We start from the raw sequence: 22,187 nt of genomic DNA, 5'->3' as shown, positions 1-22,187 counted from the left end.
CACGTTCCAAAGTGCATTTTTTAAAAGACGAGCTTGCGAGGGGCCAGCTGCTTAGCCATTTGAAGTAGCCTTTCTGCCCTGGGATACTGAAACCACACTAGGTCCACACCGGCAGAACTCTTAGAAGTACTTCCCAGGTTTACATGTTGTTATCTCTGTTCTCTTGATTTCCTGTAACCACAACCATCTGGTATCTTTATTGCTTCTGGGAGTTAGGGTTTCTTTAGAATCCTGGCATGACAACTAATATTTAAAAATCGAATGTTTTAGGGCTGAGGGTGTACTCCATAGGGTGTGTGTTCAGCATGTGGTAGGTCCTGGGTGCAATCCCCAGCAATCTACTCCTGGTCCCTCCTAGAAAAGGGCGGGGGGAGAAGATGAGACAAAAACCAAGAGTGGAACATGCTCACAGACAGTGATGAACTCATACCCCAAAGAAATGATTACCTTACACCAGGTATCTTCCTGGGTACAGATACCACAACTTTTGATGGGTTCAGCAAACTGTACTATGGAGAATGGGGGGAGCTGGAGGCTTTGCTGGAGAGGAGCCCCTAGGAGACATGCTCTCTGTATTCCATTGAGGAGGAGAATAAAGGCAATGGGGTAAGAGGAAACTCTTCAGGAGGCTCACTGTGGACGTGACTGTGCGGCCATTTGGATGCTCTGCGGGACAAGCATTGTGTGAGGGGTGGGTGAGGGCTGGGAAGGCAGCAGCCCCTCAGCTGGTCAGACACTAGGAATGGGCGGAAATGCTGATGCAAGACTACGAACTCAGAGTACGGCCAATATAAGCTCGGGCGTGCTGTAATACTCATCTACAAGTAGGAAAAACCGAATCTGAAATGTGCCTCAACAGCTGCTCCAAACTAGGTACTAAATAAGAGGATTATATGGTTTGTTCTTTTTTTTTTTAAAGCTTGTGGAAAAACATTTGAATTTTAAAAAATCTAAAATTCTGTTTAGATACTTATAAATGAGACTTTGTACCAAAACTGACCATGTTTCTAAGGGGGGTGTGTCTTTACTGAGGGGCGGGGGTGGGGGGCCTCTGACTGTAAAGCCATGGAAATAGCTCCGAACCCATAAATAGACTGTCCTGCCATTCCCTCACAGCGAATCTCCATAAAATAAAAAGGAGCTGTTTCAGGGAGCTGCAATTACTGCATACAATGTCAGAGCCAGGAGAGGCTTTGAGAATGCTTTCCTCCAGCTGGGAGAAGCTGGGACGCCGAAGACAGAGGAAGGCTGGCCCAGAGTTCAGGTGAAGAAACGAGGCTGGGTGTCTAACCTGCTCCATGAGAATTGCATCCGATGTGCGATGTTCAACTCTAAATGTTGGTTGGAAATGGTCCAATGACTTTCTTCCAACCACCGTGATTATCCTATATTATAGATTCGTTGATTAGAAATGGGGAAAACGCTCTAATTCTTGGGGGAATCCAAATACTCACTGTAGTGAAGGGAACTGGAGGTTTGGAGAATAATCAGCTTCCCCATCTTTCTAGTGTTTTTAACAGGATTAATTTAGCCAGAAAACAGATTCCAAAGAACGTTAACATTTCTTTTTTTTTATGCTTGCCTAATCAATGCTGAACTGCTGTGGCTGAAGTCGGAGCTCTAGGACCTGATGGTGGGACCCGAACTCAGTCTCTGTAGGCAGCTTCCAGGACTGCTAAGTTTCATCCACTTCCACGTGGGGGTTTTGTTGTCTTTACTGTAATACTGTTTTGGTGAATAAAGACTTTGTAATCAAGAGTGTGACAAGGCAATTGGGTTGGTGTACTTGCATTTACTTACAATGACTCAAATATCACTGTCTACGTAGACAAGTTGGATCAATACACTCTGTTTCCTACCTGTAACTATGGCACAACAAATGCTTTATATATCCATAAGGGTTATAGCACAGTAGAAGAGCACTTTGTCTCCTAATGCCAGGGCTGTACGTACACACACACACACACACACACACACACACACACACACACACACACACACACCCTCACCACTGAGGTTGAATTGGGTGGAAGACTGAAATGGGTGTGGGGCTGAGAAGATAGCTTAGTGAATAAGGGCATACGAGGACCAAAACTCATGCCCAGCACCCACGTGAAAAGTAGGGCATGACTGCATGTCCCGGTAAGTCCAGCACTGCTGGAGGGGCGGGGGTAAGGGACAGACCTGGGGCCTGCTGGCCAGCAGTCTTGCTGATATGGGGAAGATGCGATTCAGGGAGAGACCCTGTCTCAAGGAAGTAGGGCAGGGTGCCGAATGGAGCATCCCATGTCATCTGGTCTCTGAGCTTGTGCATGTCCACCTGTGTACGTCACTCTCACACACTCACTGACACACACACCACCACCACCACCACCACCACCACCAGCAGCAGCAACAAAAGTAAACAAGTTCTGTCCATTGTTCTCTGCCCCGAGGAACAGGGAAATGGGAAATAAAGGGAACGCTAAGCTACAGTTTTTCCTTTTAGCCATTCTGTTTACAGAGGGCAAATGAACTACAGACTTATTGCAAAGGTTATTATTCCTCCTTGTTTACTTCCGAGATGATGTGTGTGTTTGAGTGTGTGAGTGTGTCTGTGTGGGGGAGGGAGGGGAGGAGAAACAGTTGATAAGCAGGACTGACATGTACAGTGTCACTACAGTTTCAGAAGGGACACACGTTCGTAGCTACGTATGGTATAACGTATCTGTAGTTACGGTAGGAGATCAGTCACTAAGAAACACCTGAAAATAACTGGTCCAGGAAGTGCTGCAGAAACGCCCCTTCTACCCAAGAAGATCGTATGTGTGTGGTCCTGCTTATACACAGCAGGCCACCGCAGTCAGTGGTACAAAGTGCCCCTTCTGTCTTAATCCTCAGGCATCTTTTCTGTGCACCCATACTCCCTCTTGGCACACCCCCCTGGCTTGTGTGGCTCTGACTCTAGAAGACTGACACCGAGTTCCGGTACCCTCTTTCAAATGAGTCTGGATCCTAAGACCCATTTCCGTTCCATCACGTGACAGTTTTAGTTAGTGAGAATAACTATCTCCAAATTACTTAAGATGTACTCTGTGGGGAGTTTATTGATCCAGACCACTCACGAGGCCCTAGGAGGGAAGTGCTATTATATATAATTTTATAAGGAAAGTGAGGCCTTTTGTAGTTAAATAGTTGACTCCAAGAAACAGCTGATCAGCTTTCAAACTTATACTTTGATTGTAGAGGCCATGATGTTGGTCAGTAACTCTTACATCTTGACACAGTACCTGGCACACACCACTGTTGTCTGGGAGAGTCCCAGTTATTATAACGTGCCCTGTCTGGACTTGATTTTATTTCTAGTCCTGTGTGTGATCTCTGCCTTTCCCCTCGTGTGTGTGTGTGTGTGTGTGTGTGTGTGTGTGTGTGTGTGTGTGTGGAGAGAGAGAGAGAGAGAGAGAGAGAGAGAGAGAGAGAGAGAGAGAGAGAGATCTAGAACAATTTGATAGCTTGATTATGGGTTAGTTCTTAGGTTTTTTAGATAATTTTTGACTGCTGCATTTATCTTTAGTTCATTCATAGAGAAGAGACCAGGCCAAGTTAATGTAAGTGATACGGTTTACTTACAAAGAAGGATCTCTTCACTCTGTGTCTTAACAAATACTAGTATTTCTTTAAACAGAAGGACACATAGCCGTCTGTGGTAGGGTAGGGAGGGGTACAGAGAAGGACCTCCAGAAGAAAGAGTTGAGACCCAAGTCTTAGAAGACAAGAGAAAGGAGAAAACACAAAGTGGAAGAAAGTGGGAGTCTGACAAATATGCAAGAGAAGAGACACTTGAGGAGCTCAGAGATCAAAGGACACATCGTGATAAGAGATGTAAGGTGGAATAATTAGTAGCGATGAAGCCTGAGTTCAAAAGAGAGGGGCAGTTTCCAGGTAGCTGAGACGTAATGAAAGATTGGTTGATTAGGGGTCTGGAAGAGCCAAACAGGTGGATTGCTTCCAAAGCAATCTAAGAGTTCTAATGTTTCCAGAAAAAAAAAAAAATGGTGCATGAACATTATCCCAAAATGACCCACACAGTCCACACCACCACCACCTCACTCATTCATTATTAACAGCCTGGGGGAAATTAAAGACCGGGTGGTGAGAACCGTCACCACAGCTGGAGCAGGGACCGACACATCTGTAGCTCTTCACCAATGCTCTTCTAGGAATTCAGTCTGGCAGGAGCGGTCTCCTCCCCGGAGCCCAGCTGAACATCTTTCAGACCAGAGCTTTCGCAGGCGGAAGTGGTACACCCAGGTGCTCATCTTCTGGTGCGTGTCTACCACTTCTCTATGCTTCAGTAGGACCGGTGGAGGAGGGCGGCAGGGACAGCCACCACTGTCCTGTGCCAGTCTTGTCTGTCTGTCTTTTTAACATGTGTACACTCGCACACCTAGGGGCTAGGTATGCAAAAAATGTTTAGTTTTGTCCCGTCTCTAAAGAGGTGGCTTTCCAAAAAAAATGTTAGTTTTTCCAATACACTTATTTCTCGTAGGGAGAAGCCACAAATGAAAATGTCTTCCAACCATCACAGGTCAAGATTTCATTCCTTTCACATTAAAGTAGTTTAATAAGCGGTAATTTGCTTATACTCTCCTGTTTTAGATGGACAGATGTTGTCTGTAGTTTTTTAGGTCAGAAGGAAGAACTCTTGACTAGGAATAGTAACGGCTCCTGATCTCTGTAAGTCCAGGGTCTAGGAATGATGGTAACAGCTCCTGACCATTGTAAATCCAGGGCCCGAACTCAGCATTAGCAAAAGTTCCAGAAGGAAAACATGTATTGCTTTGTATCGAAAACATGTATTGCATTAAAAAAAGTCGAATTCTACCAAGCTTGTGGGCTTTATATTGCCACTTAACACTTCTGTATGGATGAACATGAAAAACAAAGAAAGAATTAATTTAAAAATCTAGATGCATGCCTTTAATCCCAGCATTTGAGAGGCAGAGGCAGGTAGATGAGTTCGAGGCCAGCCTGACTGGTCTACAGAGCAAGTTTCAGGACAGCCAAAGCTACACAGTGAAACCCTGTCTCGAAAAGCCAAGGAAGGTTGGGGAGGAAGAATTTAGATTAGAATATTTAAAGACTAGAGCCACTGACAGAAAAAAACAAAAAGAGATGACATTTGGAGATAAATCTCTTAAAACCACACAAACTCAAAATAACTAGTATAGATAAAACATATTACCAAAACAACTAAATACATATATATCCTTCCTTTCTCATATATATTTTTTTATTATATATATATATATATATGAAAATCAAAATGACCTACTATAAACAAACACAACTAAATACAAACAGTATGGTATTAGGAGAATTAAGACAAAATACCTGAAGGGTAGAACATTTCCTTCACTCACTCTAATGCTAGCAAAGCCCTAATACCAAATCGAGAGATACTGCCAGCAAACAAGAGCACAGGCCAAACCCATTATGAATTCAGGCTAAAACTCTCAACAAAACACTAGCGAACCGAATTCAGCAGCATGTTTAAAGAACCACAACTTTGCATCCCTAATATGAAATCTAAAAGGCCTTGACATCTGAAGCTCTTAGAGTAACGATATGCAAAAAAACAAAAACAAAAAAAACCTTTCAGATTTTGTAGCATTTCAGATTTTGTAATTTTGAAGCTGGGATGCTCAACAACCACAGATTATGCAAATAATCCAAACTGGGGGCAATCCCTTGAAATCTGAGACACTCTGGGTCCCAAACATTTTCCTAAAGGATGCTGAAATTTTAATTCATCACCAAATGGTTTCTTCCCAGAAAGGCAGTGCTGAGTTAACCAAAAGCAATCAAGGTAATGAAGGAAGAAAGCGACATGACCATCAGAAATGACAGAGGAAACGCTTTAGAACAGCCAGGAACCTCCCATGATCAAACAGTCTGCAAAGTAGGAACAGGAGGAAAGTCCCGCAGGAGGGCTATACAAGGAAACCCGAGACTGGTAGCACCTTGGGTGGTGAATCCCAGAAGGGTTTTCCCCCGGACCAGGACACAAGTCAGTCAGCTTCCTTCACTGCTTCTCAGTGATAATGGAGGTCTACAACACCAATTAGGCAAGGGGAAAACAAGAAAAAAAGAAAAGAAAGAAAAAACATCCAAATCATAAAGGAAAAAGTCAAACTATTTCTTGCTGCAGACAACATAATGTTGTATGTAGAAGAGGCTAAAAAACAGACAAAAACAAAAAACTTTAAAGGCAACAAATTCAACAAAGTTGGAGGTTACAACAAAATCATTTGTACTTCAAGAACTAGCAATGAAATTAGGAAAACTATCCTACGTGCATCAGTAGCAATAAACACTTAGGAATAAGTTTACCATGGAGGAGTAATAATTCTATTAAAAACTACTAAATGTTGCTGAGAAAAATTAAAAAACAACCTAAGTAAGTGGAAAACACCTCAAACTCATGGACTGGAAAAAATGCTGTTAATAGGAAAATACTACCAGAAGGGATAGGATTAAAATGCGAAGAATCTCCACTATAATCCAATTTTGTGGAAATAGGAAACCTTACTCTAAAACTCATATGGAGAGTTTCAGGTGATGCTGGATAGGCTCAAGTTCTAGACACGTCTAAGCTTCAGACCGTCAGCTATGTGGAACCAAGCATGGTATGAATACAGCCCAATACAGACTCATGAGCAACTTAAAACATGGTGAGATTTTCCTTTTCAATTCATTTTATGTAACTTGGTTGTGCAGCTCTCAAGCATGGATTTTAGATGATGATATCCTGTTATAATTGTCAAAAGGCTGTTGGATAACTCACATTTCCTGATTCCAAATTTGAACCTCACCCCCCCCACCCCCAAGCAAAGCAAACACGGTCTAGAAAACTCCACAGTGAACAAAACACGGAGGCACTATCTGAATGGCCAGACTACAGACGTATGCTCACGGAACAGAGCAGAGGGCCCAGAAATAAACCCTTCCTATCCCGGAAGCTGCCTGTCGATGAGGTTGTGGGGCTCATTCGATGTGGGCACCTTTTCAAGAAATGGCATTGGAAATGACTCTTCACACTCAAAAGAGTGAAGCTGGACGTGTACAGACCTAACTTTAAGAATCTCAAAAGAAAAAATTGGGGCAACTATTTATGATCTTGGAAAACTAACAACAGGTTTTTAAAATCTGACACCAAAAGCACCAGCCACAAAATTAAAGACAGGTGAGTGAGATGCAAAACGAAAGCTCTGAGGCCTTACAAGGATATCTTCAAGAAAGTGAAAGACAACTCATAGAACAGGAGGAAAAAACTGAAAATTATGAGTGTTATAAGAATCCATAAAGAATTCTTATAATTCAGTAACAAAAAGACAACCTTGTTAAAACTGGCAAAATCTGCCAGGTGGTGGTGGCAGCAGCAGCGGCGGCGGCGGCGGCGCTTGCCTTTAATCCCAGCATTCAGGAGGCAGAGCCAGGTGGATCTCTGTGAGTTCGAAGCCAGCCTGGTCTACAGAGTGAGTTCCAGGAAAGGCTCCAAAACTACACAGAGAAACCTTGTCTCAAAAAAACAAAAAAACAAAAAACAAAAAACCAAAAAAAAAAAAAAAAAAAAAACAGACAAAATTTTTACATGAATAGCTTTTCTTCCCACAAAAGACACTCAACCTGGGTAATCGTTAGTAAGTGTAAATAAACCTACAATGGCCTCCGTCTTCATGCCTCTCAGAATGAACAGGATGATGGTACTGACAACAGCAGGTAGTGGAAGGCTAGCGAATTCTCATACATCACCAGGGGTTTAAATAGTGCATCTGCTGTGGGAAGCGCGGCAGCTTCTCAGAAAGTAACAATCAGAACGAGGTCTGGGTAGCAATCTCACTCCTAACGTATATACACCACAAAGAGGAAACAGGAACCCAAACAGTGTACGCCAAGGCTCACAGCAGCAGGATTCACACTTGTTCAGTCACAACAGAACATTAGTCAGCCATGAAGACAAACTCTGAAAATATTATGTTGAAAGCAATAAACCAAATGGTATGGTTGCACATACCAGAAAATATCGAGTAGGGAAATTCATAGATACAGGAAGTAGTTAATAGTTATGAGAGGCTTAGATGGAATTATTTTTTAATGAGTTCAATTTCTGAAACAGTAAGACAATCCTGGAAATAAATCAATGTAACTATTGTATTGTGAATGCAGTTAATGCCATGAAGAGGTAAAGAAAACCAATACGAACTGTCATGAGTCTGAAAGATAGATTATAACATGTCATGTTATTAGACATTCTTTCAGTCTAAGCTGATACAATGCCCAGTGAGCCTGTTTATGGTGAGACTGACCTAGCACCTCTTACCTTCCGTCAGAACCGGCAGTTCGAGGGGCTTGTGAGAGAGTTCCAGGTTCAATCCTCCCGAGTCTCAAGTCTTCTCTTCACTGCGAAGTTTCCAGGAGCTGAATGAGGGGGAAAGGTCAACAGACAGCAACCTACACATGTCTATTTGCTTGCCGAATTCCTTAACAAGAGGTGCCCGGACTCCCTAGAAAGAGCTTTCAATGACTGCACGTACCTCTTTACTTTTTACAGGCAAGAATCGAACTTACTGACAACTAACTACAAGCCAATTTGCAAACCAAACGAACAAACCTGCTATTTCTTAAGTAACGAACGCTCTCTTGCAAGATTCCGTAGGAGACGGCTAGCCAAATGGTCGGCGCAGACACAAGGCAGCTGTCAATTTCCGCACAGCGACATTTCCTCACTTGACAATGACACCAGGGAAAGGAATTGGTGCCAGTGTGCACAGCCTTCCTCCCCACGAAAGAACAGTGACGCGACACAATCACATTTTATATAACACAGAGATTTAGTTATAAATTTCAAAACAAAATGAAGGAATTTTCACATAATATTTATAACCTTCAAAGTACAATATTAATACATATGTCTGTCAGTTAGAAGTAACAGCAGTTAGGCTACAGGGTTTAACAGAAAACCAGTTGACAGGTGTGAAAAGCAGTAGTGGTCCGATATTCACCATTATACATGAATCTGTTTCTTCCAGAACTTTCTTTTTTTAAAAAAAAATTAAAATTTCAGTATCATGAAATATTAAAATAACATCCCCAAACATGCCACAATCACTATTCACAAATAAAGTTAAAAAGAAATATACAAAAACTCACTTAATACTGTTAAATAACAACAATAAACTACAGGATTTCCTGAACAGAAATGAGAGGACCCTGAATGTTTACAGTGAATGGCAGGACAAAAAAAAATTAAGTTATAACTATTTTCATGATATAAGGCAAAAATGCACATGACCATTTCAAAATATATCAATTAAGATTTATAGTTATAGGATGCACTAACCAATAGTCCTTAAAAATGAACACAAATGCCTAAAACACTGTTACCAACACCAAAGTGTCTGTGATGTTCAAGGAGATGCATAATTCAAGTTACACTAGTTAGTGTCTCTGATGAGCAGAGAATACCCACAATGCTTTAGAGCGGTCCTCTGGGTTCTTATTTCTCATTTCTAATTTATCATGGCTCATTTTAAAGACATAGTACAGCTTTCAGCTGATTCCAAGTGAATGTTACTGAAACACACGCAGCCTCCGAAGGAAGGAAACTGTTCCTCAAAATGAATTATCATCTAATAAAAAGAAATGTGCTTAAAACAAACAGCAGCAAGGCCTTTCCTGTTTGAATGACTTCTATGGTTAAAATTTAACTAAAAACACAGTGTACAAGAGTTAACCAAGGGTAGGAGCATACGAATATGCAGTAGACATTTCTAAAATGAGGAATAGGTAAAAATAAATAACTTGGTTTTTAATTTATTGGTGTCTAATGTAAGAATCCAAAAATGTCTGATATTCACTTGCTTGACTCAATTCTCACATTGCATGCTTCTTAAACACACTGTGCTGCCAATCTCTCAGCTACGCTATTGGCCAGCGTTCCTACGAAATTATACGTAGCACGAACTTAAGAGTGTTCAAGATGGCTCACGTTTTTTTTTTTTACTACTAAGCAAAGCTAAATGTACATTCCAGGAAAACACTGCAGTTTAATTTTTTTAAAAACACAAACGAACAAAAAAAAAATGCAGCAGTAAAAACACTTTGTGAGGAGAAACAGATGCGTTCACATATAATAAAGCCACTGCAACTTCTTCAGGCATTCAACTGTTGTGTTAAATCAACAGACAGTAGTTATTTAGCAGCAACGATTCCACAATAAATAATGCACTGTGTTTCTCAGTCCTGCACAACGCTCCGCAGCAAGACAGTTACATGGAGAGCTGTAACCTACTGGCTCTACTGGCAGAGGCGACCTTAAAACCAACTGGACAAGACAAAAAAAAATTTGTCACACTGTGACAACAAATATAAAAAACAATCTGTAGGTCTGCAATAAAAAGACTCCACTGTGAAGAGGACAGTGTAGACAAACGGAGGTTCCAAGTCCAGCACAAGAAATAACTGCCTTCAGCTCTGAGTCCATGACTGATAAGAAAGGCTGGGGCTGGGCTTGAAACCATGTTACCAGACTTAAAAGAGCATGCTCTGTCTTCTGTTCTTCCCGTGTCCTAAAATATAAAGTCATTTTAGGAGGCAGTTCAAGGTTCAGTTCTCATCCCACATACAGTATTTGGTGACTCTAGGAAGCTAATGTTCCCACCAGCAAAGGCTAATCTTCCATGGTAAGAGTGCTCGGCACTGTCTTAAAGGACCCTCTGGTGACGGGGTCAGTCTACCGCTTCTAGGCTTCCGAGTGACGAACCTGATGGCTAGGCAAGTACAAGGTATGTCTTCTGCCTCAGGTACCAGGGATGGCGTGTGCAGTGATCAAGGCAGGTCACTCTTGTAAAAGGTCTCTGTGCCAGCTGCAGCTTTCAGGATCCCTGACTTGACTGAGTCAATTGCTCTCTGAAGATTTACTGAGCTGCCCACATCATTCAAAACAGTAAGTATGTGCAAATCTAAACATACAGAGTTGTGGGATGCACTGTACATTGGTTTTTACATCAGTAATTTTACTCATCAACTTATAAACCCAAAGCTTGGTTCCAACGCAAAAATTCATGATCGACACGTGAAATGGTTTATGACAAACACACCTGTCTCTGGATAGGAAGAATTTCGAAAACCCGGGTCCTTTTGCAACTGAATCTCTTTCAAACTGAATATTGATACGCCTAAAATAAACAGACAAAAATCACCAGATATTAACGACAAATCTAGATCAATTGTAATAAAACATTCAAAACACGTATGATGACTCAAAATCAGACATCTATTCTATACTCCCAAGGTTATGGCCCCCTTAAAGATTTCACATTTGTCCCTATGTTCTAAGCAGAAAACCAAATCTCCTTTCAGAATCATTCTCTGTCTAACTCTGCCTTTAAAACATTTTTACATTGTTTCAGGACTTATTAGGGTTGGGAGATCTAATTAAAATGCGTTACTGGGTTCTTATTCTTCCTGACATCTGTCCCCTTAAAGGCCTGAGGACATCAACCTTTAAATTATTTTCGGATACTTTCAGTAAAGAATGGAGTAGATTTGTACAGGAATCACTAAATCAAACTGAAGCTTGGCATGGTAACGAAATGCCTCCCTTAAAAGAAAGGAAGGTGTAATAGCACACATCTGTAATCCAAGTACTTGGAAGGCAGGGTTTTGTGGAGTACCATACACTCAAGGCCAGCTACTTTACACAGTGAGTTCCAGGCCAGGTGGGGCTATAGAGCAAGACACAGTCTTAAAAAGACTTAGGAAATATAAACATATCGCCTCTCATGTCTAACCTCCGTCAGAGATAGTTTTTCATTTAAAAAAAAAAAAAATCAAGCAAATTCTACGTGAAAAGTCTTGTACAGGCTTTGCTACGGGCTGTTCCCTGGACTCAGGTAACAAGGACCTAGTAAAAGAGAATGGGATGGTGCTGATAGCTCCCACAGCTGCTCTCCACGGCAGTCTCCTATCCCCCCCCCCCCCCACTCCATTTTAAAGTGAAACACTGGACTAATTTAAGATAGCGTGAACAAAATTAAAGCGTTACCTCAGCCCCGGGCAATTTTCTATTCTAGTGATTTCGGTAATAGGCTTACTATTTTCTTAGGGATAGTATAGCCAGAATGGCAAGGAAGGAAAGCTGTCTTGGTATCCTCTCAGGAAAGAAATACAGCTCCATGAGGAAAAGCTTGCATTTTGATCGTGCTTCACTAGTCTTTATAGAAAACGGAGTGTGCGCGCCTGTGAACGCACCATTTGGACTACGCTGGCCCTGGGCTCTCGGGATCCCCACCCCGCCAAGTACTGGAGATGAACACGCGCACAGAAGTGGCCAACTTTTACAGAGAGGTTGGCGATCTTAAGTCAGGTTTACACATGTCCAACCCTAGAAATCCACTTTTAACAAATGAACTGAACCAGATTAAGCATAAGGATGATATCATCAGCATAGTCTAAGATTAATGATTCACATCCAAATATTACTGATTTCTTAGTGAGTCAAGACAGTGTGTTCAATGTTGTAAGACATAAATAAGAAAAACAAGACATAATACCTTGCTTGGAAAAAATCATGATCTGATTACAAACCAGGACTAAAATTTTAGGTTTAGAAGCCAACAACCATCCCCAAATTCAACCCCCAAACATTCCAATGCTCAATCCTAGACAAATGGAAATCAAAGGGAACAAACTTGGGTGTTTCTTACTTTCTGGCAAAGCATGTATTCTCGGTCCTAGACTTCTGAAGTACACATGTTTCATGGCCTCTTCTGCTGGAACCCTCTTCTTAGACTCATACTGTGAAAGAGCAAAAAACTTCTTCATTAACCTTTTCTCTAATTACTGTAAAAAGCTGAAGAAGGATACATTAGTATTTAGAAATACTTAAAAAATTCTTGACTATTTAATATGGCAATTTTCCCAGCATCAATTTAGAGTACTCCCAATACACTCAGAGTATGGGGATCATTCTATCTCAATTCCACATTTCCCAGCTAAGTCTCATAATAAAAAATTAGATTCTTTGTATTTTTCTAAAGTGATGAAAACTGAACACATTCAGTCTTTAATGTTACTTTTCCTTGCAAATAGCAATGTACTGGTGGAGATATGCGCAATGTCTTATACCGGCATCCCTGGCCGATAAATCGCACCGCTCTTTTCTCCTAAATGACGCAACCTAGATTTGTTCAAGGCGTTCAGGCTTCCAGCTCCAACAGACGAACCATGAACTGTTATAGATTTAGACTAATCCCCAATTCTCCTTTTTTTCTTCTTCTTTCTTTACAATGAAATGTTCTGGCCAAGGAGACCTGGAAGAAGCCTTTGCTTTCTAGATGTAAGAGAGTTAATGTGCCAATGGCACCCTTGTCCTCTCTCTTCTTCCTGCTCTGGAGGAGAATGAGTGGTACCTGGGGTGCAGCATCCTACAAGGCACAAGTGTGGGAAAGGAGAATACAGGGGCGTGAACTGCAAAGGGCGCTGCTCTGAGCGGCCGCCAGCCTGGAAAGCCCCGTGAGCAATCTTACTGCCATTAACAGTGCTTGAGGGGGTTACTATGGATTCTATTTTTCCTATAAGGAAAGCGACACTTAACGATCCATTTAACGTTTATAAAATAAGATGTGACTTACCTGAAGAAATTTTGTTATCAACTCAATTCCTTCAGAGTCTAACCTAGAAACAAGAACAAACCAAAACAAGTGTCCATTTATTCCTTTCTCTTAGCTGAAACACTGCAGATAAAATGATTTCCCAAATGTTCCCATCGGCCAAATTTAAGTGCCCTAAAATAACTACTCTTACTGCTTTCAAAGACCCAAACCTGTTTTAGCCCTAAAAACTTATCTTGCCATTTTCTTGAGAATAAACCATAAATCATTGGGACTGCCATTCAAATATTCAATATTCAAGAAAAATTATTAACTTTATAGAATTTTGAAAGTTAACATTCTACCCCCAAATACAGTATCCTCTATGACGAGGAAAGCTTAAACCGGACACCAATATCCAGTGTGCCAATGAAGGCACCAGAATATCACTCCCCTAGCACATAGGTAAAAACAGTGAGACCGTGACCCCGAAATGTATCAAAAGGATTTGGAATATAGGTAAGCCATCAACAAAATCACAGAAAATAACTTGCTAAGCAACGATTACTATAAAGTATATAAAACTTCAGTAATAAAGGCTATAAAAACCAATGACAAAGCCAACGAGAGTCCTAAACAGAAGTGTTATCATGGCCTTTGCGGATCTATCTACCTAAGCTCCAGAATGCTGATATATGCATTCTATATTCGTTTTACAGATCAGTTCTATTTACATACTTTGGGGATTCTTGACCACTGACTTACAAAAGAATTATGTCAATGAAAGGAATCAACTTAAGTCACATACTACTGAGAAACCCTCCTCATCAGTCCTGAACCCTCACTGTGTAAATACAGCTACCTGTCTAATGAGCCACAAGAGTCTGCCCCTTTCCACTTAAAAAAGACATACCTGGGTGCGTGGTTAATTAGAGGTTGTGCCTTATATTTGGGGAAGTTGTAGTTCTTGAATTCATCATTTGAAGAAACACCTGGCCAAGTTTCCTGAGATGGAGTTCCTGAATTTAAAGAATAAATTCATGATAAGCATTTAAATTATATATGTACAAACATATATAAACAGGTATAACTAAGAAATACTTAAAGAACCATATATTTTAATTAAATGATTAAACCATTTCAATAGAAATTAAAATATTACACATACATATATGTATGTGTGTGTGGATTAGGAACTATGCGATTATGTCATAAATATGATAAAGTCCCATATGCACTAACTACACTAGGAGCAGTACTTAATAATATGCAGAGGGTCAAATCTTCTTTCATAAAATCTTTGTGAAATGAAGTTAAATGAGCAGCTACCCTGGAAGACCTACCCTGTGACAGAGAGGCCAACCATAGTTACCGTAATAGCTATGCATGCATGTACACACATGCTTACAGACAGTCCTTATTTAACTAGCCAACTGCAGCTGTGAATCATGGGAAAAAGACTTCTTTCTTACCTAGTAGTCGAAATATTAAGTGCAGTTCATCTTCCACAGTTGACCCTGGAAACAGTGGTCTTCCAGAAGCCATTTCAAAGAAAATACAGCCAACTCCCCTTTAAAATGCATCAGTTAAAAAAAAAAAAAAAAGAAGAAAGAAAAAGAAAAGAGAAGAAATCAATCCATTTACATATTAGGAAGCACAAGAATATTTTTTTCCTCAAGATTGCCTTTCAGGGGAATTTTAAACCAGCCTACCAGAAAACTTTCTGCAAAGATATTTTTAGATCCAACTGATTTATTAAATTTGCCGTATTGACTGCCATGTTACTAATTCGTTTTTCCTCTTAAAACGTCTAGCTTTCTCTTCTATACGATTCCCAGAGAATAAAAAACTATTTAGTAGTGACAGAAGCGTACTATCGCTACGGTCACCTGGACGGTAACAGTGGCAATGGTAGTGTGGAAGAGAGAGAAGTCACCATTCATGACCGACTCGCAGGAAGGAGCGAGTCCGGCGGGTGCTGGTGGCGACGTGACCATGAGAAAGAGGAGGAGAAGGCAGAGGCTCGGAGAACAGACATCATCATTAGGAACCATGCTATACAAGGAAGGTAAGACACAGTGCTTCCAGAAGGGCGCACAGACAGTAAAACCGCACAAAACTGAAAGCACCAGGCAGAAGAGAAAAGGGCACATTGCTATGGAAAGCAGTAGGATGGTTCCTCACACATTTGCAAACAGAATTGCCATGACCGGCAATTTCACTTTTAGGTATGTATGCAAGAGAACCCAAAGCAAAGTCTTGAAACCATGTGTACATCCGCATTCACAGTAGCATCATGGACGGCAGATGAAAGATGGAAGAAATTCCAGGCCCTATCATTGGATGAACAAATAAACGATGTGCTGTATGTACACAATGACTTGAGGAAACCACACACAGTGTTGACGAAGCCTAAAGACATCGTGGTAAATGAGCCGAGTAAGTCAGTAAGAAAAGGACAAACGTAGCATGGTTTCTTTTGCATGAGGTACTTGGAACAGGTAAATTCAGAGACAGGAAGTAGAGTACTGATTACCAGGGACCAAATACAAAGTTTGAATGGTTAGCTAATGGGTCAAGTTTCAGTTTAAAAGAGTAAAAGATTCTTAAGTTCTAAAGATGGACAGTAGAGACTGTTGTTTAACCATATAAATGAACTTGTGTCTGAAACTGTACAATCAGACTAGTTAAAATTATAAACTTTATCTTCGGCATCTCTTATTAGAATTTAAGAGAAAAAAAAAAGTCCTACAAAACGAGATGCAATTGCACAAGACAATAACAGAAATAAGCATTGAAGTTATCAAGACTTAAAGAGTAGCCGGGCGGTGGTGGCACACGCCTTTAATCCCAGCACTCAGGAAGCAGAGGCACGTGGATCTCTGTGAGTTCGAGGCCAGCCTGGTCTACAGTGCGAGATCCAGGACAGCCAGGGCTACACAGAGAAACCCTGTCTCAAACAAACAAACAAACAAACAAACAAACAAACAAACAAACAAGACATAAGGAGTAGGTAATAAACACAGCCATGATTCAGAGAAAGGAACTGCCTCTGGAAGCTGGGGCACACTCAGGAAAGGACTGATAACAAACTGTTGGGAATCTCTACACGCGGATCCCACTGGGTGGAGAGAGCACATCAAATGAGCAGACCGGGGTGAACACTGGGCAGAGAGTAGGAGAGCTAGGCCAATTAAAGAACAGCAAGCAGAACAATTGTGTAAAGGAGAACATCGGTGTTGAGAAATAGGCTGAATTAAGTTGAAAATCTCTATCAGATCAAGGAAATATATAGGCAATGATTCTGTTAGCAACATGCAGAGAGGATCGACCATGGTTACAACGATGTGAAGGCCGGGGACATGGCTCTGTGGGCACGATGTTGGCTGCACACACAGCTTGAGAGCCCACGTACAAAATGCCACAGGCCTGAGACAGGGAGGGCCCAGCTCTGGCTGGCCAGTTAGCCAAGCTCAGACAGCAAGCTCCAGGTTCAAAGACTGTCTCAAAGAAATAACGTTTTTTTTAAGTGAAAGTGATATGTGAGCACACCTCATGTTGACCTCTGGTCTCTATATGTGTGTGCATGTACAGGTGAATGCACCGTACACATATATGTGTACATACATATATAACACACATAATTATGTATAAAAAGGGTCTTTGAAATTTTAATTATTATTTTTGGACCAAATATGTAGGTCTATTCTACATATTCAAAATACTTTTTTGAAATTCCTATATCATATATTCTTTTAAGTGCTCTCTGAGCATTAACTCATTTAGTCTTAATATCTACTGAACTTTATTATTACTGTGTCTACTTGACATTTAAATCTAAATAGTTCTATTTCCATGCCTCAATTCTTTTTTTCCTTTTTTTCTTTTAGTTTTTCGAGATAAGGTTTCTCTGTGTAACAGTCCTGGCTGTCCTGGAACTCACTCTGTAGACCAGGCATACCTCAATTCTTAATCACTGCTCATACACAAACTAACTATTTAAAATACCTCCTTAAAAATAAGTATTTGTCAGGATGCCCTGTTAATGGCGATGCTCTTCAAACTATAAATGGCAATGGCATCTCTGTATATTTACCACATGTCAATCTGGGTTGAGTACTCTGAGGAGCCGAGAAGCACATCTGGAGGCCGGTACCACAGCGTGACAACTTCATTTGAGTAGGTCTTTGTGGGAACTGACTTGGCTCTGGCTAGTCCTTCACAGGGAAAAGAAAACAAGGAATGAAATATACTGAGATCCATGAATATATGAATTTCTTAGTCCCTATCTTCACCATGACCCATTCATTCAGTGAAGCCTAATCTTTAGCATCTTGAAACTTCAAAAAATTAGTTTTACAAATTCTGTTGAATGTATGGAGTCCTGGGCCGAGTCAGTATTATATAATTAAACTAAAAACAGTAATTGCAGACCAGAGACTAAGCTGACGCAGTGTCTAAGTTAATTAAAACTTAAGATATTTTCTGTTTGTTGATGAGTCATGATGCCAGAATTATTTCCTGAAATTAATCCAAAATAGGTCAATGACACTGAGATATAGTTTCCTTGCTACAGCTATAAGCTATTTACCACCTTTTAACCCAAAGGCTACATTTATTTGCTACATCTTTTTTTACAAATTAAAAACCTCAAAATCATTTGGTCTATGACCAGTTGAATTTTATTGGCAATTTTCTTGAGTCTATTTGGAGATTTCTCTGGAACAAAACTCAGTGCTCTTTTGTCTTTTTTTTAAATGCCTTGTGTGAGGTGGGTAACTTTAGGGTAAGAGAGGCCTTGATGCTTTTGGATAATACCAACTGCTATAAACAATGCCCATCCCTTGTCGGCGTCCTGTAGACTCTACTGTGTGTTCCCAAATACAGAAAAGCCTGCAACCTCCTTGCTCTGCCACTGGCGGAGAGTTAATGATCTAAGCTTCTAAACTGTGGTTAATAAGTTTACATCTGAGAAACATAACGTTATTTTTATCATACATTTTATTTCAAGTAACAAGGGTGCTTAGGCTAAGACTGCTGTTATGCATAACTATGTATCTTATTAAAATATTAAGTAAAAATGTCATAAAATGGTAACTCAACATTTCATTAAATTGGTGTAATGTTGACACTATTTTAATTATAAATTGTTATCCCAACATTCCAGTTTGGTATAGTCATGCCCAACAAATTATTTTTCCACATATTTTGGTAATTAGCAAGATGTAGGGCAGCTTTCTCATTCCTCACACTTGTTTTTTTGTTTTGTTTTGTTTGAGACAGGCTATCACTATATAGCCCTGGAACTCACTATGTAGACCAGGCTGGCCTCAAACTCAGAGATTGCTTGCCTCTGCCTCCTGAGTCCTGGGATTAAAGGTGTGCGCCACCTTGCACATCTTGATATTAAGAATGAGTCATGGATGGCAAGACTGTAAATCTGTTGGAACTTAAGCCATTAAAGCCAACTGCAGTTATAACGTCCACAGCATTTTACTCCCCTGTCCTGAACTGAGATGCTTACCCTGTTGGGCTCAGGGGTCAAAATCAGAGCTTCAGTCTTTTCTATGAAATTATATAAACAATCTCGTCCCAAATTAACTGTGATATAGCATTTGTTTAAAGCCGTGTTCTACCAGTAATGGAAGTATGTATTTCTGCTTGACTTTACCAACGGTCTGAATTTCACTGATAATAAAGAAATAATGGTATTTTCAAAGGGATCAAGAACAACTCCCAAAGGTGGAGATGTAGTTCAGAGCTGCTGTCTGCTACCACACTCAGGGCTGACTTGGATCCCCAGCACCACAGGAGGAAAAAGGGAGAATCAACTCGCAGTGAAATGACCCGCATTACTGGAAGCCATACGTGTATTTACTATGCAACCAATTTAAAAAAAAAAAAAAAAACTGCCAAGAAGTGGAGACAATGATGACTGTAACATGGGTTTTTGCCTGCTTGCTCTCTGGAGATTAAAGGAAAAACTCAAACTCTATAATTCAGAGCACTCTCAGATAAAAGACTGTCCATGGCCTTTGACATACCCTTTGCATGACTGCTCTGCCACTGACATTCGTTTCAGGACTAAGCTTAAGGGGAAAAAACTAGCTTGGCAAGGAGAGAGGAAGGAGGAGCAGGGACAATTCTAAGGGAAATAGCATAAATGATGCCCAAGAGGTAACGGGTATGTAATCTGTGTAAGCATACACAATTAATCTGTGGCTTCTCATTTAGACTCAGGGAGCCAAACAGCAGAGCCCCTTCAAACAAATGGTCAAGTTCTAAATACAAATGTCCATAAACAGCTAGGGGAAATTCACTATTCAATAAGAATGGGTTTTTAACTTGTTACTAACAGAAAGCTGGAAAATCTCCTATTTGTGAAATGTATTAAAGTCCTAAAGTAAAATTATTATAACTTACAAATGCTAATCGCAGAAACTATACTGGCATTTAAAAACTAAATTTACTAAAATATTCAAATTCTGACTGTATAACACAAAAATTCAAAGCTACTCTACAAAATATTCTTTCAATATAAAATTTGCTAAAAGTGAAGTGTATGTAAGTGTATTTTATTTTCAAACCCCTTAAAATCAGATTAGTTAGAGGGATACGGATTAACAGCTACTAGTTAAATCACCAAGCAAATAAAAAACCAACCAAACAAACAAAAAACCAGACGAATGGAGGCGGGCATATGGGGAAAAGCTTTTCAGAGGCAGCTTCCAGGTCTCAGGATCAGGCATAAGCTTTTCAAAATTAAGGACCCAAGTGCTTTCATTTATGTGGATTGTTGGTATTTACCATATTTATAATCTAAAATTGAGAAAACTTAAAAGTACTTATTTATAGATTAAAAACAAGACTCAATCAGGTGTAGCAATGCTGTCCTATAATCACGTAATTCAAGAGACTGAGGCAAGATGATCATGAGTTTGAGGTCAATGTGGGCAACACAGTGATACCCTGCCTCAAAAACCAAAACCACCCAACAATCCTAACCTCAAGCGCCCACCATTCACAACAGGCTGTCTGCGATAACATCTCTATAAAAAGCTATTTTCCATGGCAAAGGCGGGGGGTGGGAGGTGGGGGGGTGGGAGGTGGGGCAAGACTGGCCCTACATTTCTATTACTTATTTTAAATTTGACGTTAATGAAGGACAACTGGATTCCACATTTGCTTCTACATTGGATCTGCTGTGATACGTTGCTTTGATAAATCACGGTTTCCGCAGGGCAGCACATCAAATTTGTAACCGCTCACATACATACGACAAGAATAAATCCCACAAACACCAAGCGCCTCTTCTGAGGCCTGTGCCGTCTTCTGCGGCCCTGCTGAGCCAGAACGTGGTTTGTGAAAGCTTATGTGGGAACTGAGAGCGCGAACTGCCGCTGCTTTCCTGGGCGCTCTGTGCCCCAGCCAGCGCTTTAACTGGATCTTTATCCAGTGTCACCGCCTGGTAATTTGGGGAATGCTGGTCTTTGGGTTACGTAAATGGCTATGTATTTCTTTGATATATCAAAGGTTCATAAAATATTTTATGTCACTACTGTATTGTCTCTGAACATCAGCAAGTTAGGAGTTAAAGCCAAAGTAGCAGATCCAAATTCTCAAATTTTCACTTGTTTGAAAACTTGAATAATCCTTTTTTCCTTATTTTATTTGCATATTTATTTGTGTTCTATTAATATGTTATTGTATCACATGATATATAAATATATTTATGTTTTTATTAAAATGGCAATTCATTTAAAAACATTTTTGAAATTAAAATTCTATCATTTTCCCCTTCCCTCTCCTCCCTCCAACTCTTCCTACCTCCCCCACAACTGCTTTCAGATCTCAAATTCATGACGTCTTTCTCTTTCATTGTGTGTGTGTACGTATATATGTATATGATGTATATACGCACATACACATATGTGAGTTTATATATGTATATGTGTTGTGGGATAGCTGTACACTGTGTGAAGATGTACTGCTGTAATTGGTATGATAAAAAGCTAATTAGCCAATAGCTAGACAGGAGGTATAGGTGGGATTTCTCGGGAGAGAAAGGAAGAGGAGGAGAATCTAGGTATGCAGGAGATTCCACTGAGATGCAGAATGAGTTGGACACACAGAATGGGAGAGGGGTAAAAGCCACATGGTAGAACGTAGATTAATAGGAATATGGGTTAATTTAAGTTATAAGAGATAGTGGGACAAACCTAAGCTAATGGCCAAGCTTTCATAATTAATAAACCTCCATGCTATTTTTTTGTGAGCTGGTGGCCCCAAGAAAAACCCGTGTGTGTGTGTGTGTGTGTGTGTGTGTGTGTGTGTGTGTGTGTGTGTGTGTGTGATTGTTTGCATAGATATATTCCTAAATATATAAATACAATCTGCTCAGTCCACATAATGTTACTTGGACACATATATAACTTTAGGGCTGACCACTTGGTACTGGACAACTTATCGCGAGGCTCTTGCCTGAGGAAGACTATTTCTTCCACACTCAGTATTCCTTAGTGGTCTGTAGTTTGGTTTTACCCCCTAGGGTTG

The 22,187-nt window shown here is 40.4% G+C and overlaps 1 protein-coding gene across 2 annotated transcripts in view; it reads right to left on the bottom strand.

Moving 5' to 3' along the window:
* Nucleotides 1-8,854: 8,854 nt before the first annotated feature.
* Nucleotides 8,855-22,187, bottom strand: part of Cdk17 (cyclin dependent kinase 17) — an 85,217-nt gene continuing 71,884 nt past the window's right edge. For both annotated transcript variants that reach the window (XM_006988462.4, XM_076554627.1), the window contains exons 11-17: nucleotides 17,731-17,851; nucleotides 15,107-15,204; nucleotides 14,548-14,653; nucleotides 13,677-13,719; nucleotides 12,750-12,840; nucleotides 11,142-11,219; nucleotides 8,855-10,610 (exon numbers count right to left, since the gene is read on the bottom strand). In XM_006988462.4, the coding sequence (XP_006988524.1) occupies nucleotides 10,573-10,610; nucleotides 11,142-11,219; nucleotides 12,750-12,840; nucleotides 13,677-13,719; nucleotides 14,548-14,653; nucleotides 15,107-15,204; nucleotides 17,731-17,851 (575 nt within the window). In that variant the 3' untranslated portion in view covers nucleotides 8,855-10,572. The remainder of the gene's footprint in view (nucleotides 10,611-11,141; nucleotides 11,220-12,749; nucleotides 12,841-13,676; nucleotides 13,720-14,547; nucleotides 14,654-15,106; nucleotides 15,205-17,730; nucleotides 17,852-22,187) is intronic.

Source organism: Peromyscus maniculatus, chromosome 18 (assembly GCF_049852395.1).
Source record: "Peromyscus maniculatus bairdii isolate BWxNUB_F1_BW_parent chromosome 18, HU_Pman_BW_mat_3.1, whole genome shotgun sequence".
Classification (NCBI taxonomy): domain Eukaryota; kingdom Metazoa; phylum Chordata; class Mammalia; order Rodentia; family Cricetidae; genus Peromyscus; species Peromyscus maniculatus.
This window is presented reverse-complemented; position numbering and strand designations above follow the sequence as displayed.